The sequence below is a fragment of the Chelonoidis abingdonii genome, chromosome 6 (genome assembly GCF_003597395.2).
Source record: "Chelonoidis abingdonii isolate Lonesome George chromosome 6, CheloAbing_2.0, whole genome shotgun sequence".
Taxonomy (NCBI): domain Eukaryota; kingdom Metazoa; phylum Chordata; order Testudines; family Testudinidae; genus Chelonoidis; species Chelonoidis abingdonii.
The window spans coordinates 118,426,962-118,441,342 of NC_133774.1; the positions used below are offsets into that span (position 1 = coordinate 118,426,962).

The 14,381-nt window shown below is 41.6% G+C and overlaps 1 protein-coding gene across 2 annotated transcripts in view; it reads right to left on the reverse strand.

The window, feature by feature from the left end:
• Positions 1–14,114, reverse strand: part of C9orf72 (C9orf72-SMCR8 complex subunit) — a 34,125-nt gene extending 20,011 nt beyond the window's left edge. The window contains exons 1-3 of one of the 2 annotated variants that reach the window (XM_075067374.1): positions 14,002–14,114; positions 8,504–8,990; positions 3,547–3,606 (exon numbers count right to left, since the gene is read on the reverse strand). In XM_075067374.1, coding sequence (XP_074923475.1) covers positions 3,547–3,606; positions 8,504–8,947 — 504 coding nt within the window. In that variant the 5' untranslated portion in view covers positions 8,948–8,990; positions 14,002–14,114. Of the gene's footprint in view, positions 1–3,546; positions 3,607–8,503; positions 8,991–13,434; positions 13,808–14,001 lie in introns of those variants that run through there. The other variant, XM_075067375.1, reaches the window with a different exon arrangement.
• Between the last annotated feature and the right edge of the window lie 267 nt (positions 14,115–14,381).

Consider the following 14,381-nt stretch of genomic DNA (forward strand, 5'->3'; position numbering starts at 1 on the left):
AGATAAATTAATGGAGGATAGGTCTATCAATGGCTATTAGCCAGGATGGGCAGGGATGACGTCCCAAGCCTGTTTGCCAGAAGCTGGGAATGGGTGACAGGGGATGGATCACTTGGTGATAACCTGTTCTGTTCATTCCCTCTGAGGCACCTGGCATTGGCCACTATCGGAAGACGAGACATTGGGCTAGATGGACCTGTGTCTGACCCAGTATGGCCATTCTTATATTTTTCTAAAAGCTAACTTGCCTCAAGATTGAAAACCTAAATAAATCCTTGCAACAAAGTGCTTTATGAACACTAAATGCTACATAACTGCTAGGTATTATGAACACAGTCAATATTTTATTTGTGTAGTACTCTGGGTGTTTGGTGCTGTACAACACAGTGACAGTTCTATGAGCTACGGACTATCTAAATTCACCAGGCAATATACAGAGATGTTTTGAGGAATGACAGAAGATCAATAAAAGCAGCAAAGAATCCTGTGGCACCTTATAGACTAACAGACATATTGGAGCTTGAGCTTTCGTGGGTGAGTACCCACTTCGTCGGATGCATCCGACGAAGTGGGTATTCACCCACGAAAGTTCATGCTCCAGTACATTTGTTAGTCTATAAATTGCCACAGGACTCTTTGCTGCTTTTGCAGATTCAGATTAACACGGCTACCCCTCTGACAGAAGATCAATAAACGCCCCCATTAAAGATGGGAGTGTGTTATGTGATTTCCTAACACAAGAGACATTTGTGTACTGATTTACTAATGGTTAACTATTTTTATGTTAAAGAAAATGGAAGAATTAAATGTTCTGAGTACAGAAGAATGTGCATGACATTTATGGATTTGTCATTCTTTACCTGTGACTTTAACCCATGACTTTTCCTAAACTTCCTATGATATAACCACAACTTGACTTATTGTGTTAAGAAACTCAAAACCCTTTGTCTATGTCCCCCCCTTTACACTTTTAACAGGTTCCATGATCCTATGCCATTTTCAAAGTAATATAACCCTTATCAATTAACCCTTTCTCTAAGCATGTCATTCCAGTGATAATGAGCAGTTGTCCTATACTCATGCCATAATGGGTTGATAGAGATCAGCATGCAAATTTCAAGAGCCATCAATCCACGACCATTCATTTAAAAAGGAAACAAACAAACAATCTTAATGATATCGCTTAGGCAGACATAAAAAGAAGCGATACGAGCATTAACATCTCCTCACCCCAAATTAAACCTTAACCACCAATACAGCTAGACTTTGCAGAAGTGGATTTTTAAAAAATTATTTTGACATATACTGATGTTTATTTTTAAACATTTTTTCTATTTAAATTTTCACACTGGTGGGAAATTATGGGGAGAGGGGTTTCTGACAACAATTATTTAATGACAAACGACACTGAGATTCAAAAAATTAAAAGCTTTGTTACTGGTAAAACACAAATTGTCAACATTTCATGTCAAAATATACAAAGCAAATATCAACTCCAAGCTCTTAAGCAGCATTTTTCTTACTTGATATTCAAAATTTACAGATAGACAATGATGGACAGATTTTTTTGTTGCTTTGTGCATATCTGGAGAAATCAACATTTACCAATAGAAATCTAATCCTTCTAAGCCTAAAAACAACCAATTAAGAGACATTGGCATCATTTACTTTTAAAGTGGTTTCATAACAGCATAAAACAGAGAGCAAGACCATACTTGAGGAGAAAACCTTCATGGCAACTGTCCCCAATGTCATCATCATTTAACACTGTGTCACTTATCTGGAGTGCAAAGGAACAGAAAGAAAGGTTAGATGAAGTGGTATAACAAGCCACATTAAAAACATTTTATTTTGGATTTTTAATGATATGTGGTGATAGCTTAAGTGAATCCTAGATAATCTCAGTTTCACAATTGTGAGGAATCAAGCATGTTTAAGACTCCCAAAAATACAGCTCTTCCTGTTTTAAGCCATTAACCTCTGAAGGTGGTCAACAGATATTAAGAGACAGAAAAGAGTAATTATATCGTCTAATTCATTTCTCCCCAGCTGAACCACCACTGATATCGTTCCCAACAGTGTATTTTTAGTGCTTCAATCAAAATATTTTAAACTGGCCCAAGTAATGGTGTTTCCTCTGCTGTCCAGGGAAGGGTTAGTCCACATTCTAATAGATCTCACCATTAAAACTTTTTCCCCAATATTAATTTTATTTGATGACATCCTTTCCTTTCCCTTTTTAGAAAGCATAATACAGTTGACAGCCAATTTTGCTAAGTGTTGATCAAAAATTATTGCTACTACTCAGATATTTATGAGAAATTGCTATTAGCAAAAATACCATTTAGGAGAGTTTCCTGTGCCAAACAGTTAAAGAGCATAATGACTTATAGTATCAATGATTTATATTACCAAAGGCAGCATTAATAAGAGTGGCATAGTTGCTTCCTTTTCAAAATCCAGCAAACATAAGGACTTACATTTATTTCTTCTGGAACACTGTGTGATTTCATAGATGAAAGAAGTTCCATTACAGGAATAACTTCTCCTGTCAGCATGGGAATGATGCTTTGGCCCTGTGCAATATATAACATGTTGTGAAATAAAAGCATAGCATGCAGTATAGAAAGCTACTAGTAACAGAAATTTTTAACACTAAAGACAGAACAATTTTAGCTTTTTTATTTTTTGGTGGGGAAGGTGGCAAGACCACAAGACTAGAAGGGAGCAGGAAACTGATACATATGTTTTTCAGTTTTGCTCATCAAAAATAGCCAACTGGAAACAAGCAGCTGACCCAGTAACAAGAATGTTTATAATTAGTTTCAAGGCTTTTATTCTAAATACCCAATCAATTCAGCTTGACTTGGACAGGGTAGATCTAGAGGTAGGTGACTGTATCATAGTGTATTAGATATAATTATCAGTAAGTATTATACTTCAAAAAGTACATGTTTTAAGAGACAAGGAGACAAACAGATACAGGCTCATTAGCTGGATTAGCATTGGAATCAAATGATAATTTCTCTGATCTTATACTTTGCAACAAGCTCTCGAGTTGTACTTTCATATGTATTGCTTCAGAAACCAAATTCTCTTTGTAAACTCAGCCATAAAGTCTATAATGACTTCTCTCTTGGAAAGTTACAAGATAGTAGTTACCAAGCATCAGTTCTCTGATTCAGCTGACTAATGACCTAGCAAAAATCTACCCATGACAAAACAAGGGTAGAAGAGTATAAATGTAAGGAAGCCGCTATCTTTGGAGAACATCATGTTCGAGTAAGTCGCCTCCCCATTTCTGAAAGGAAATATTCTTCACAGATTTCCACTTTACCCATTAAGCGACGTGATATAATTTCCTTCAATTTGGTCAGAGCTTCCACCATCTTATCTTCACAAAGACTGCCTCCTGTGCATGGCAGCTCACTCTGCTAGTCCAAAAATATCTTCCTGGATCCCAAAATTAAACAGCAGTACCGACTTCTACAGTTCCAGTAATAGCTTTCTGATGGTATGCCATATGCATCAGTCAGTTACTCTTACCTGATCCTCCATTCTCTCTGTGCTTTCCAAGATGATCTTCTGGAAATGTTCTTGCCTCTCCTGAGCAAGAGAAGCAGTTAATTTTCACACAAGTTATAAAAGCTCCAGTATTTGGCTATACAATTATGCACCCATCAGTCAACTGGTAAATTTTCTTCCCTGTAGAGTCACACTTCTTTGATTCACATTTTCCTTTAGAGAGAGTTATTTTGTAGCAAATACTACCCCTCCACTGCCCCCATCACCCGTCCTCCCCATAAACCTCTAACTTGCGGGGTGGGGAGGGGAAGCTGAAATAAAACAAAAATATCCTTCGCTCTCTGATCACGAAAATATCAGATGGCTCTGTCTCAGGGAAAATAAAGATGCTGAATTCAGCCATGCTGATTTTTACTTATTTTTTTCACTGCAAAAGGAGTAAGTTGTTCCAGCTTAACAAAACACAGGAAAAATGCAATCTTCAAGAAGAGGAAACTTATTTGCGTTTGGGTAGGGGATTTGTTCCATATCTTGAGATATTGGCAGATCTTCAATACATTAACTGTTCTAGAACTAAATATTGCAGACATCCATGGAAACGTCAAGGTACTTCACCACAGGATACACAAGATGTCACACCAAAAATTCAGCGAGAACTTGGTGGCATCCAGTCATCAGAACCTCAGTAGTGAATATGATGATGATGATGAATGTAATCATTTACAACAATTCAGCATAATATGCTATGAAAACTTGGCTCTAATGAATGGCACAGTCAGAACATTATAGGCAATGAATATTCTGCATGCTCCAGAGATGTCTTCTTATAGAAGCTGAAGTGTTGCCACATCTTTTGCAGGTTTACTCATTAATTTCCTGTGACTGAGATACTCAAGGCTGGTCAACTGCAGAACAGAAAGCTTACATACCTCCTCAGAGTAGATGAGGAAAGAAATAAGTTAGAGTAGATTTTCTCCTGCCAATGATAAACCTAAATGAATCTGAAACAAGTGCCTGTGAAAAACAACATTGGTGCTATATATATCCCTTAAAGGCACTTCCCCTCCTGGACTTAGGCTTCAATGAGAAATGACTTCCTTGACAAACAAGATTCTTGGTTTAAAAAAATTTCCATCTTCATGTAGCTGAAACTGAACTAATTACTAGAATCCCTTTTCTCTTTTGAAATACAGCTGCTAGAAGTGATTGGACAAACACATAAAACTTCAAATATCTAGCTTTTACAAAGCTAAACAAGATTTTAGACCTATTTAGAATGACTTCTAAACAGTTGCTTGTCTGTCTATGTCCAGCATTCTAAACATTGCTCTGCATACATCTGAATCTAAGTGGATATGCGAATGCAGGATGCTATTTCAAATTCGTAGTGAGTTTCTCTCTCTTAATACAATCTGGTTGAAACTGCTGACTATCATATGACAAAACTCTTGAAAACCTTGAAGCTAAGGTATCCAGTAGGAATACCTACGTACACTGGTGGCATCAATTAAGGCAAGACTTCAAGACATTTGTTTTCCATTTTAACTTGGCGTGTTGGGTTAATTGATAACTGATGCAGAAATCTGCCTTTCTTCCAAGAGACACAGTATTACACATTTTCCCATTTTAATAATTAATATTTAAATTTTATATTATTATGCTCAGAAACTGTCAGACACTGGTATCTAAAATATATACAATGCTATATTTGTAATCTACATTTTTAGAGCATCTATCACTGAGGTGTCTCTACTGCGGGCAAAGATTGAGGTGGAGATACAGATAAAGTATGTAGAAGGGCTCATAACTGCTCAAGAAAAAAACAAACAAACAGATAAATAACTTTCTTTCAGAGCTTGGCACTCTGCCACTGAGCCTCTCTGTTCCAAGAACAGCTGGTGGGAAAACAAATAAATAAAATCAAAGATCTCACAACTAGTTTTTTGGGGTTGACAGAACATTTTCTGCAAGTTCCAATGCAGCTACAACTCCATGATTTCATCATGAAAAATCTTTAAATCTGTACATCAGGAAACAAATATATGACTGCTTCCAAAAATGAAGCATCATGTTGCGTTTGACCATTTTGCCTCAAAAAGGTTAAAGCGTAGACCACCACAAAATGAAGAAAAGATCTGTCCACAAGCACAAGACCATGATAAACATAACTAACCTATGCTTATTACAGACTTAACTGCTAAACAACATATCTGGAGTTTTAGGAGACAGGACTGGGCAAGAAATATTTGTGACATTGCCCTCATCTAGAGAAAATGAGAGTTTAAATACCAATTCTTCTTTTGTAAAGTATGACAAAAATATCAAGACTAGACATGCTGGAAGACAAGTTTCCACAGGGTTATCCTATGGAATCAATAAATTGAGTGCTCAGACAAAATGGGAATTAGGAGATAAATTACTTGAGTCTCCTACCTCAAAAACAGAATCAAATAATTTTTAAGAGATGCTCTTTTATAAAAAAAGATACTTTTTTTTTAAATTGTCTAGGTCAGGGGTCAGCAACCTTTCAGAAGTGGTGTGCCGAGTCTTCATGTATTCACTCTAATTTAAGGTTTCACGTGCCAGTAATACATTTCAATGTTTTTTAGAAGGTCTATATATTATGTAAGTAAACTAGTGTTGTATTGTAAAATAAACAAGGTTTTCAAAATGTTTAAGAAGCGTCATTTAAAATGAAATTAAAATGTTGATCTTACACCGCCGGCCCGCTCAGCCCGCTGCTGGTCTGGGGTTCTGTTCACCTAGGTCGGCAGCGGGCTGAGCGAGGCCTGCGGATGGGACCCCGTCTCTCAAGAGTCCGTCAGCCAGAACCCCAGACCAGCAGCAGACTGTTCGGGGCCAGCAGCCAGAACCCAGAGGGCTGGAGGCAGGCTGGAGTCAGGGCTGGAGGTATCAGGGCAGAGGGGGGGCTAGGTATGGGTGGGGGTGCCAGAATCAGGGTTGCGGGGCGGGATGAAGGAGTCAAGCAGAGGGCTGGGTGTGTATGAGAGAGGTACAGGGCTCAGGTCAGGGGCCTGGGGGGTGTGCGGGGCAGAGGGTAGGGTGTGTGTGTGTAGGGGGGATGTCAGACCTCAGGGGAGAGGGCTGGGTGACTGCCCTCCTAAGAACTCCCAACCCCGCTGCTCCTTGTCCCCTGACTACCCCCTCCTGGGACCTCTGCCCCCAACTGCCCTCAAGACCCCACCCCTATCTAAGCCTCCCTGTTCCCTGTCCCCAGACTGGACCCTACCCCCTACCTGTCCCCTGACTGCCCCCACCCCTTATCCAACACCCCAAGCCCTGGGCCCTTTACCTTGAGGCTCCACGCAGAGTCAGACACGCTGCCCCACGGGAGACCACAGCCCCAGCCCTCAGAGCGCTGCACATGGCGGCAGCAGAGCTCCAGTTGAGCCGGGAGCGTGTCTGCCTCCCCACGGAGCCAAATGCTGCCCCGCGGGAGCATGCAGGGCTGCATGGCTCCAGGGGAGGAGGGAGCGTGTCTGCCTCCTCGTGGAGCCAAATGCTGCCCCGCGGGAACATGCAGCCCCCAACTTCTAGAGCACTGCGCGCAGCAGCAGGCTCCAAGGGAGGGGAGAAGGTGGGGGAGGAGCTGGCAGCTTGCTGCGCTCGGCCCCACGTTCCGGCCTGGGAGCGCGGACCCCGCGGCTTGCCGTGCCAGGAGAGTGGGGCCATTTGCCCACACCGTGCGCACGGCTATGCTTCTGCTCCCTGCCCCCGCGGGGGAAGTGGAGGGCAGAGGAGAGCGCGCCAGGCTGGGCAGGATTTTTAGTGGCATGCTGGAGTCCCAGCAGGTTCCAGCGTGCCATTAAAAATTGGCTCGCGTGCCGTCTTTGGCACGCGTGCCATAGGTTGCCGACCCCTGGTCTAGGTCCTAGTACACAAGATAAAACTAGAATTCCCCGCCCCCCCATCAGACAGACACTTTAAAACAACGTCAAAGCTTACCACTTTTTCAAGCAAAATTTTAAGATGCTTATTAGCTATGAAGCATTGGGATTCTCTTACAGAACAGAATTATACTGAAACAACTTTTACTGTATGAAGATAAAGCAGCTGCTTCTTTTTTTCCCCCTAAAACATTCAGTCTGCAAATAAGCTTTTACAGCAAGACCGGAACTGAGTTATGTAATCCTTGAACACAATTTGATTAATAAAATTGCCTTTGGGATTCCAAATGAACTGTACTTGTACTAAGTGGGAACTTGGGTCTTGAATTCTTGATTTTTGTTATGAAAGTGCATTTTTTTCATTTCCCTTGGTTCTGTTAGTTTTATCCAATGTTCCTGTTTTATTCTAAAAGTTCATATTTTCTTGTCATTTTCAGTACTTATGTTAGTTACCAATATGTCTCAAAAACCCTGTGTGCAGGATGTTAATACTCTGTATATGGATTCAGCTTACTCAGATTTTCATGTTTTGGGATCAAACACACTAATAGCATCTTTCCAAAAGGTGTTGACGACGTACAGATCCAAGTACCTTTAAAGGCTCATATACATTCTCTTAGCTGGTGCTTCAGTGCAGCATAAGGAAATTACACAGGGTTTTTTGTGCCCATAGTGTTTTAGTTTATAATAATAAAAACACCACAATTTTTAAAAGCACGGGGAGGTAAAAAATGTTTCCATAGAAGGCTAGCGTTAACTGAATAGAACTGCAGGGGACCTCAGGCAAGTCGTTACCAGCCCTAATAGGAGTTGCATGCACTCAGGAGCAGGCCTGAATTTGGTAGCTTTAGGATCAATTTTTAACATACAGCTCCAGCAGTTGTATTGAGGTAGAGATTTTACTTATAGATCTAAGAGAATTTGTTTCTTGGATTGTTATGTAATGTGACTCAGGGAGATAGTTGCCTTTACAAAGCATATACCTATTTTCTATGCAATGCAAGTTCTCTGTGTTGGTTAAAGGTCTTACCAGGTTTTTAACATTTGGTTGCAATGAAGAACAAACCTACCTTATGCATCCATATTCTTCCTTTCCTTATAATATGTGTTAACCTATCAACACACACTCTGTGAAGAGGAAGATAGAAGCCAAGTTCACTTTGTGGAAGTATAATTGATAGTCCATATGTACTTCTGTCCCCATTCCAGTTTCCATCAAAGATTAATGACACAATAATTACTCCTTTTTCTGCCAAGACAAAAAACTTCACATCTATTGCTCCACTCTCTGCATTCCTAAGTATTTCCCCATTCAGTGTGTGATTTGCAAGAAAAGTTATTTCTCCATCACTGAGAAGCATCTGTTCTGTCTTTGGGGCCCAGATGTGTCTGACTCTAGGTCCAAGAATATTGTCCCAGTAGGCAAAAGTAGCAGCTAGTAATGGTGAGTCCCCATTCAAGGAGATCTCTGTCTTGGCAACAGCAGGAGAAGGAGGTGGACAAAGAGCTGACATGACTGCTTCTTAACTGTCACATCCTACAGATTTTTTCCATCACCTACAAAAAAAGTTTTAAAAGAGGAAAGAGCTTAGTTATTTGTTTGCCCCTTTTCTTTTTCACTAAACAGATGACAGACAAGTTTTGATTTCTACCTTAGGCATTTGGAAATCTATTCTAATCTCTGTGTATGGATGAAGTCTACAAGCACACTTTTGACTTAAGTACGGTATGTAACAAATCTGTTACATACCAGTGGGATAATAAAATAAATCCTGTGTTTGAATTTACAGACCTAATTGTTGATTAAGGCTCTTTCAATTTCAATCAGTATACATCACATATGAAGCTACACCTAATTTTTGAGAAATTACATATATCTTGAATATTTTCATGAAACTCACAAATCAAGTTTATGTGCCAGACACTTAATTTACAGTGTTTATTTCTAATTAAAAAGCTGTAAATCTTGACCATTTTATTTGTAAATGATATCTAGATACCATGACAATAAACAGACAATTTATAAATGCTATTTAATAAATACAGATACCACATACTATTATTAACGGACAGACTTGGTATAATTTTGAAATATGTTGTCTGCCTGCCCCACACACAAACAAAAGTTAAAATCACTATTGATTTAGTGAGGAGCCACATCTTCCCCATATGAGTAAGAAAGGTCCTTTCTGAGCAGAAACCTAACACTCAACCACTAAAGCATCTCTCTTGAATAAGTTACATAGTTATCTACATCCTGCAATTTCTGCACATAAGCATCAATTGCTACTGCTGTTTATAATGTACAGCTAAAGAAATTTCTTCCACAAAAGTCAGATTGTTTTATTCGTCTCTGCAAAAAATATTATAAGTGCTTATACACTTAAAAAAAAGCACATTTGCTTAAGTATTTTCTAGTCCTACACTGAGAACCATGCAGACAGATCTATGAGTCCTTGCAGTTTTCAGAGCGTGACTGGAGCTTAAAAGAAGAAAAACATTCATTTACCAAGTTCAATTTCTTAAGACAGAATACATAGCGTAACGACAGATGCACTTCTTAGATACTGGCTAGACACTATTGCCTCACCCCCAAAAGTGTCAAACTGTACATGCCTCAAAATGTAATAATTTTAGGAAATACAGACTTGTTCATAGTTAGATTACATATATATTTGGGGTGTGCAACAGATAAAGCATATATTAAACTGCAACATTCCGCATAGAGCCTGCAGGAAAGATACTAGCATATTCCAAAGAGAAAACTGAAGACACTGAAGTTTAAGGTTGCTTGCCACAGAACTTGAATTGGGATTGAGGGGAAACAGATGTTTTATAAATGTAATCAAACAAGCTTCAAAACATGTCTGAAGCTGGTAAATCACGGTTTACTTCACAGATATGTTGGACTTGCAGAGTTCAACACAATGAGGATCAACATACTAAAAAAAATGGTGAGTCAGAAAAAAATCCTTAGAGACTAACAAATTTACCTGGGCACAAGCTTTCGTGGGCTAAAAGCTTATGCCCAAACAAATTTGTTAGTCTCTAAGGTGCCACAAGGACTCCTCGTTGTTTTTGCTGATACAGACTAACACGGCTACCACTCTGAAACCTGTCACAATGGAAAAAAACTCAAGACAGCAGGATATTAGCAGTACTAATGGAATATTGACAGTACCAACCCTAGGCACTTATTAAATTACTATTGACATTTTTTCTTTCTTAAAGCACAAGACCCTGAGTTATCCGGGTGCTGACTACTGACTCTTTCAAACAGCTCTAGTGCTTTCTGGTTTTAGTGACATGCAAATTTCAGAACATTTTTCTCCTTAATCCTACCATCTACAATCAGATTCATTTTATTTAAAACATAAACACTTGGGTGTCTTATTTTCATTACACCTGGCTGAAAAAAGATACCTTTTCACAAAAAAAAGTTTTTGATCAGCTCTAGATGTAATATTTTTGCACTAAGCGGTATATTAAACAAAAAATGAACTTATCCCAAGTGTTTGTCTCTTCCTCCTAGCCTATGTTTGTCTACATCTGAAATGCTACAGCAGCACTGAGGCAGCTGTACCACTATAGTCCTTCAGTTACTCCTGAGGGCATTCTGCACCAAAATATTAAAAATTGTGCAAATTTTATTTATCAAATAAAGGTGGAAACTCTAGCAGGGCACTAGGGAGCACAGACCATCGGCTGCACAGGGGTGGGAGATCACCGGGAAGCTCCCCACAGGGCACAGACTCAGCAGTGAGGCTGTACCCAACTCTGTCACAGCACATGAACTGGGCCTGTCTCAGAAACACCCCAGGGCCCTGCCCCCCCGTGCCAGGTGCACCAGGTGTGGACAGGGAGGCTCAACAAGGCAGGATCCAAGTGTGGAGGGAATCGAGGTGTGGGGTGAGAGGGTTCTGCGTAGGGCAATCTGGATGCGGGCAGCTCAGTGCAGGATCCAGGTGCAGGGGGAGATCTGGATGCACAAGGGCTTGCTGAGAAGGTTCTGGATGCAACAGTAACAGGACTCTGCAGGGATGTCCAGATGCAGCTGATTGGGACTCGGTGGGGTGGGGGAATCTGGGTGGCTTGTCTAGGTGGTTCAGGTGCAGGGGGAGTGGGACTCATGGGTGGGGTTTCTGAATGCGGGGGGGAGGGGTGATGCTTGGCAGGTAGGTCTGCGTATGAAGGGGTCTGGATGCACGGGAGTTGGATGAATGGGGGAGCAGCTCCCTGAACAGAGGGGATCTGTCTCCTAGAGCTGAGGAGTAATGGGTGCAGGAAGTGGGGGTGGAGTGGGGAGTGAGTTTGCTGAGCTTCCTTCAGACGGGGGGAAGATCTGGGGGTGGATCTGACTCAGCCCCAGATGCTGTGCAAGGGAAGAGGAAGTTCTGTCCTCCCCAGGCCTAGCAGCTGAGCCCAGTGCAGAGTAGGAGCCACCAGCCAGGTCTTCCTCCATCCCTTCTCTTGCTCCACAGTGATTTACCTCTCTGCCGGCTGCCTTGGGCCTCTGAAACATGCCTTGGGCCTCTGAAACATACTGCTGGGGAGGGTCACATGACTGCTCTTGTGGCTTTCCTGTCAGAAAGTCATTTTTCTGCTCAGAAGCAAAGTAATCTGCGGTAGAACATAATTCTGTGGATGCACAGTGGTGCAGAATTCCCCCAGGAGTAATTCAGTGTATAATACCTATGCCAAAGGGAGGGATTCTCCTACTGGTGTAGATAATCCTCTTCCCTAAGAAGGTATGGGAAAAATCCACACCCAGATTGACACAGTTAAGCCAATTTAATTTTCTAGCGTAGGCCTCTATCTGTATTTGAGAGTCTTTTCCTCTTTGTATTTCACTGTCTATTTTCATTTATTCTGCAACAGTAATTCCATCTCTCCATTCCACTCCCTTTTCCTGTGTTGCGTGCACTTTGCCTTTCAAGCTCTCCCTCTAGTTTTCCCCCAAAAATCTCCTTTCTTTTCTCATAACCTCAATCTCTTCATTTTCTAAGAGTGTACTGACTTAAATAATGATTAAAATCAGTGATATAAATTGCTTTTTTTTTTAAATAATCAATCTTAATTCATTTTTGTGCTTGTATGTTCTTTCTTTAGGAAAATAATTATTTATTCTCACAGGCTGGTAACTAGTAAGCCATGTTGATTAAAAACTAAATATAGCCTTTGCACTAAACTTGGTGCTTCTTAATGTTAACCAGGATACGCTGTATTTATACACATTTTAAGTTATTTAACATAACTTACATTTATTCATATTCTTTTATACATCATTTTCTAACAAAATAGTGTATGACATTTTACTTGATTAAATTCTCTAAGAGAAATTCAAATACATTAATTTTTTTAAATGCTGATACATAAGAAAAAAGCATTTAAAACTAACATTTACTAAACAAAGGAATTATAAGATGCCGTTGGTGAACTGAATTGATTGTTTCTGATCATCATGTCCTCCAAGATTTTAGAACTATTAGATCTCATCCTTAGACACAATTTTTATTCATAGTCTGGAAAACAAGTTTTCTTGCTTCTTCAATTCACAATTGGTTTCTTAATAAACTAGTCATTGAACTAGTTGAATGAACTGAAGAAGATACTGTACCAGCAGAAGAGGCTACTGCTGTCAAAAAACTGGCAAGTGACTTTTGTCAGTTCTGTGGTTTGACTTTCTTTATTACAGCAGCAAACACATACCGCTTAATATTTTTTGTATTTCATTTAAATTTCAATAGATTGTAACAAAGTTTAGGCCTTAACATAGGTTGTCAATTTCAAATTTAACTTTAAATTAAATAGAATTTAGATTTAATTAAAAGCAATTTTTTTGAAGGAGCGACGCTACTGAGTTATCCAGCCTCTCCATTCTAACAGGTCATTTTGACTGGAATGAAATCTGCAAAGCTCAAGCAAATGACACCACAGCACAAAAGGAGGAAGAGGTGTGAAAGTTGTTACTGCACAGCCTGTGAGACAGATCCTTCCTTACCTCAGTGTCAAAACCACAGAGACATGAAAACATAAGCTACCAAAAGCAATGACACACACTTGACTGGAGAAGGAGGCTACTCACTGCACCAAGGCGGTGGGTAATGACCACAGGTGGGCAACAGAGCCATGCCCCACTCAGACCATCCTCCATCTCTTGTGTGTCTCCTTTCACCGCTAGAGCTCAATGCACTTCGCAAGGGAGATCGCTATCACGACCCTTACTTCCCAGATGGAGAAACTGAGGCACGGGCGGGTGAAGTGAGGTGCACAAGGTCACCCACCCAGGCTAGTGGCCGAGCCAGGGACAGATCCCAGGTCTCCCTTGCCCAATCAAGGGCTTGGTCCACCGGGCCCACACTGCCCCCCCCCGTAACTCTCCTTCGCACAGCCCCCCCCTCCCGCCCGGCTCTCGGGTGCAGCCCCAGCCGCGCGCTATCCACGGCCCCCTAGGAAGCTCCCTCTGTCCCTGACGGCAACGGCCGCAACGTCCCCCTCAACCCCTGCGAGGGGGTGGGGGAACGGTGGAGTCGCCCCAGTTATCCGCCCGCCCAGCCCTCAGCCTCACCTGCGCAGCCGCACTCCCCTCAGGCGCGCGATAGAACCACCACACACTGTACGTACAAACAAGCCACGCTCGCCGCCGCTCTCTCAGGCAAATCCCCTCGCGCATGCGCCTCCGCACCCCCTCCCCCCCGCGGCCCCGTCTGTCTCGCTGGCGCCCCCGCGCCGCTAGCCAGGGCGCGCGGGCTCCCCCACCTGCTGCACGCGCAGGCGCGCGAGGCGGAGAGAGACGCCACTCCGTGTAGGGGAGCGTGGTGCTGTTGGCGCTGCCCCGTGGCAATATACGTGTACGGAGAGGGCTGTGGCTGCAAGGTCATAGGGGAGGTTATTGTTTAGCACTGATTTCTGCAACCCCTCAGCTTTTGATCCCTGCATACCATAAAA